General features: G+C 29.1%; 1 protein-coding gene across 1 annotated transcript in view; it reads left to right on the top strand.

The window, feature by feature from the left end:
• The first annotated feature begins 360 nt into the window (after positions 1-360).
• Positions 361-5,248, top strand: part of LOC108725998 (glutamyl aminopeptidase) — a 5,899-nt gene continuing 1,011 nt past the window's right edge. The window contains exons 1-8 of the mRNA XM_018453344.1: positions 361-365; positions 511-948; positions 1,239-1,422; positions 1,751-1,901; positions 2,750-2,831; positions 3,002-3,354; positions 3,459-3,733; positions 3,892-4,072. Of these exons, the coding sequence (XP_018308846.1) occupies positions 361-365; positions 511-948; positions 1,239-1,422; positions 1,751-1,901; positions 2,750-2,831; positions 3,002-3,354; positions 3,459-3,733; positions 3,892-4,072 (1,669 nt within the window). The remainder of the gene's footprint in view (positions 366-510; positions 949-1,238; positions 1,423-1,750; positions 1,902-2,749; positions 2,832-3,001; positions 3,355-3,458; positions 3,734-3,891; positions 4,073-5,248) is intronic.

Raw genomic sequence — 5,248 nt, forward strand, 5'->3', positions numbered from 1 at the left:
AATCTAAATTTATATCATTAACATTTTGAAATACAAATATTAACAAACATATAAAATAATTGAGACATAACGGCGTGGTAATTAAATGCGCAATAAGATTTTCAGTAAAAATTTATTTACTTTATACTCTGAAAATCAAAGTATGAAATTAATACAACTTTTACTGGAAATCTTATAATGCGTTAATTACTATCGTTATCATCAATTCTTATATATTGTATCTTATATATTTGTTGACACAGTAGTGTTTCTTAATAAATATAATAAACATATAAGACAACTAATGATAACAGCAATATTTAACGCATTATAAGATTTTCAGTAAAAATTGTATTTACTTTATACTTTGATTTTCGGAATATGAAGTAAATAAATTTTTAACGAAAATCTTATTGCGTATTTAATTACAGCGCCGTTACTGTATTTTGCGCCAAGTATTTATATTCTTAATATTCATATGCCGACAATGATTGAAAATTTAAAAATTTATATTATTAAAATATGTTAAAGATGGTTATTCATAGCTGATTTCCGAGGAGCTGGCGCTCGACGAATATTTCCGTGCTGGGATGAGCCAGATACCAGGACCAGTTTTACTATTTCCATAAAGCATGATCAATATTATAGGGCTTTATCGAATACAGAAGTTACTGACATGTTAAAAGTTAGGCATGGAAAGAGTTGGACACATTTCAAATCAACCGTTCAAATATCTCCTTACCATGTAATGATTGTATTGCACGATCTTAAACATGTTGATGACTCAAACGTGTGGTGTAGAGAACAAGTAAAACAATACATGGAATTTCTACAGTCAATTACTAAAATTGCCATACTTTATTTAAAACTCAAATTTAACGACATAATACATCCACTAACAGTGACCCATGTTGTAATTCCGGGTTTCCTAGACTCAGGCATGCCAAGTTGGGGAATTATCCTTTATAGGTAATACTTTCATATAAAGAAAAGAAATTTGAATCTTCATTTAAAGAAATGCACTCAATGTTATTGACAACATTCAACTAAATTAGTCCTAACATTAAATATTAAATAACGGAAAAACATAACTTAATATAACGTATTTTATAACGAATGTATAGAATAATATATATTTACAGCTCATATTACTTACATTGTATATTGAAAAGATAGATATCATTTATATATCAGACGAAAATTAAATTCGATACATATAATAATAAGACTTTTAACTAAGTTGTTTTATTATTTTTTAGAGAGACAGATATTATCTACGACGAAAAATTACATTTTATTGCTTGGAAATTTGAAGTGGCATTCATGATAGCACGTAAAATCGCACATCAATACATTGGCAATCTCATAGCCCAATCTTCATGGTCTCATCTTTGGTTAAACGAGGGTATTGCTGCATTTTTGGCAATGAAGATAGTCAATCAGGTTGTCCTCTATAAACTTTCTACATCATTAAATAATTAAAAAACTGATTAATAATATAATCTAAAACATAAAAATATATTGAGATGAAATAAAACGCATTCTTAAATTGAGGTAATTTATGGTTGGAGTATAAAAATTTGCGACAAATAATTTGAATGCATGAATAATTTTTATTATAAACTGGAACTTATTTTTTAAATTGCTAATAAATTTTTAAATTAGTAGTAAGAATAGTAAACATTTGTATTTAATAATTGTGAATAATATGCATTATTATACGTTGCGATTAAACAACAGTTTAATTACATTCAATTTTTATCACTTCTAGCAAGTATATCCCCAATTGATGGATTTATTTGTTGTAAAATTTCAACATGAATCTCTCCGTTTGAATGATTATTATAATATGTCTCTCACACACGAAATTGATACCCCATCTGACATTGATTCAATTTTTTCTTTCACTTATTTTGTTAAAGGTAAGAAAAAGAAGATGTAGTTAAATAATTGTCCACAGGAGATATTTAAATATAAAAATGAAAAATATATGCAAAATAAATTATAATCATATTTGTTTATAATTTATTTATAAGAGATGTTCTTGAACTGACTGTACAACCGGGAAAGGAATGATTCTATATGAAAAGATAAGTCGCAAACGTATATAGAATAAGATTTTTTTATAGAGGCTTTGTTTTCGAGCGAATCGATTATACTCGTAGAGTATATATGCCCTTAATTATGTGTCAACTTGATGGGTTTCACTGAGGATCCTTATTTTTCCTCATATTTGTTCTTATTATTGTACCGGGTCAATTAAAAGTACAAAATAAAAACAAGATATTTACGCACATGAATCTTATTACTTTATAAATTGTTGAAAATGTTGTCTGTTCTGTCGAATATATAATTTTGCTCTTTGAAGTAAACTTTTATGAAGGCCATCTAAGATATTCTAATGCTTTAATTTCTAACTTAATTAATCTGTTAGTGAGTCTGTGTAATTCAATTAAATCTGTATTCGGCGAATATTTAAAATCGCTTTCTTCGAAAACAAGGCTTTATGTGAAAAAATTTTATTCTATGTTTTCGATGTATGTTTTCATGCGAATCTCCTTCTTGATTATATTACAAGATTATGAACATATGTTTATTAGTTTTGCTATGATACATTTTTTAATGAGACAAAAAATACGTATGTGTATTAAGAATTCGAATTTTACACTTTTCTATCTAATTAATTACATTTCAAAATTTAAAACCGTATTTAAACTATTTTAAACATACTCTTCAACTCTTTCTATAATAGAGATTATAATTATTGTAGCACCTATCTTTGTACGCTCATTGGATGAAACGCTACCTGAAGAAATACTTGATATAAGTATCGGTGATTATATATCAAAGTAGTAAGTAACAACTGTAATATAATAATTATTTATTATAATCAGATGTAATAACGGATATTATAATTAAAAATTATATAGAAATAAAATACACGAATAAATTGAATAGCCATTTTATATATATTTATAATGCAATCTGTTATAGCCTTTAATGTTAAACTTTATAAATTTAGCAAGTTTAAATCCGTCGATACTCGGATTAACCCTCTCGAAAAGTTTTTTGATGTTATACAATATAATCTAATGATCGAAGAACCTAATACAGAATATATAGACGTAACAAAGATATTCACTCAGTGGACAAAACAAAGGCGCTTTCCCGTGTTGAAGGTGCAGCGAGTACCTCTCCTAAACGAAGTTAATGTACATGTAGTTGAACCAAGCCATGAAAATTTGTCGATATATGTAACTTATATTACACAGGAGAATCCCGATATTACATATGAAGTGTGGCTACAACAGCCATTACTATATTTATATGATATTAACAGTAGCGACTGGATCATTATCAATGTACAACAAGCTGGTGAATATAAATCGATAAATATATGCTTTTATGTTTATCATGTAAATAAGGTTTTACGTACTGTTGCGTATTTAATAATGAAATTTGTTCATTATATACGACAGGATATTATCGTGTTAATTACGATTACGATATTTGGCAAAAACTTGGAAACTATCTAAATTCAGCGGAATACTTTAATATACCTGTCCTCAACCGTGCTCAAATCATAGATGATGCATATTATTTTTTGTCAACAAACAAACTCGATTTCAATCTTTTCAAAACACTCACGTATTATTTATCAAAAGAGATAGATTATATAGCGTGGTATCCTATGTTCAAAATTTTAGAACAAATATCAGGCTTTTTCCCATTTCAACAAAGTTTCGAAGTTAGGGTAAATAATAATAAATTTCATCAGCACAATTAATAATTATTAATATAACTATAAAGGAATTAAAACAGTGAAGTATTTCTTAAACCTATATATGTAACGTAATGCCACTTGTTAATGTAATGATAAATATAAAACTTATTTTATTTATTAATATTTAGGAACACTTTCGGAATATCTTAGATAATGTTTTGAAGAACATTGGATACTTAGACATTGTAGAGGAGGATGAATTTACTAAAAGTTTAAGATTAGAAGCCGCAAGATGGGCATGCACTCTGAATTCTCAGGACTGTACTACTGCTGCCATTTCTAATTTAATACGGTTTTACAAAAACCCAGATCCGTATGAATAATACTTCTTTTAATTAAAATTTTTCTAATCAATCTCAATGTAGAACAAATTATCAAAATATAAAAAAAGAAAGAAATTAAACGGGCAAGGTTTGCGTCAACCATTAACAAGTTTGAGTCGATTTTAATTAATTTGATTATATTTAAAGATTGAGACACATTCATCTAGAAGTGCAGTGTGCCGGCTGTTTCAGCTTGAAGTTTAGAATATTTAAGAACTCTTTAATGTCAACTACACACTACTGATGCTCCGAAATGGAGTCGAAACGTTTGTAATGTAAAGGTGTAATTGATCAATACAGGGTGTTTCCAAATTAAATCGCAAAACTTCGGGAGCGTGTAGAGGAGTAAAAAACTAAGAAAAAAAGTCCTATAGACATATGCTCGTTTTTGCTCCGTTTCAGAGAAATCGAAAAAAAATGTTTACATTTCTTGCCATATCTAGCACCGACATATTTGATTACATTTTCCACTTTCTGTTATGAATTTGTCAGTCGCTCTTTGAAAGCCTTTAACAGTAGATGAATTTTGTCTTTTGCAATATGCCGCGTACGTATTCTAATAGTGAATATGCTGATATGGTTTTTGTATACGGTTTCTGCAACGGTAATGCTTTAAAGGCGGTGCGAGAATATGCACGACGATTTCCAAACAGAAGAGTGCCAAACCGAAGAGTGTTTATGTTGACATTTAATAGATTGCGAGAGACTGGAACATTTTCAATTCGACAAGAAAACAACCGATTTCAAGCAGCGTTACGAAGAGATTTGCAGGCAGGGAATCGTATTTTACAACATTTTGACAATCATCCTGAGACCAGCGTTCGGAATGCGTCGGCTGTATTGGGAGTGTCACCACAAACAATTTGGCGAACTGTAAAAGGAGATAATCGCTATCCCTACCACATTCAAAAAGTGCAAAATTTATTACCTCAAGATCATTGGAACAGATTGAACTTTTGTAACTGGTACCTTCAGACATGCCACAATGATATTTTATTTCCATCTAAAATAATGTGGTCAGATGAGGCAACATTTACCAGAGGTGGAATAATTAATCAAAGGAATTATGGGCTCATCAAAATCCCAGGTCTGTTAGAGAATACAAATTTCAGCAAGAGTTTTCTGTTAATGTCTGGCTTGGAATTTGGAACGACGTTTTAGT

Source organism: Mycetomoellerius zeteki, unplaced genomic scaffold (assembly GCF_001594055.1).
Source record: "Mycetomoellerius zeteki isolate Tzet28-1 unplaced genomic scaffold, Tzet1.0 scaffold379, whole genome shotgun sequence".
NCBI classification, from domain to species: Eukaryota; Metazoa; Arthropoda; class Insecta; order Hymenoptera; family Formicidae; genus Mycetomoellerius; species Mycetomoellerius zeteki.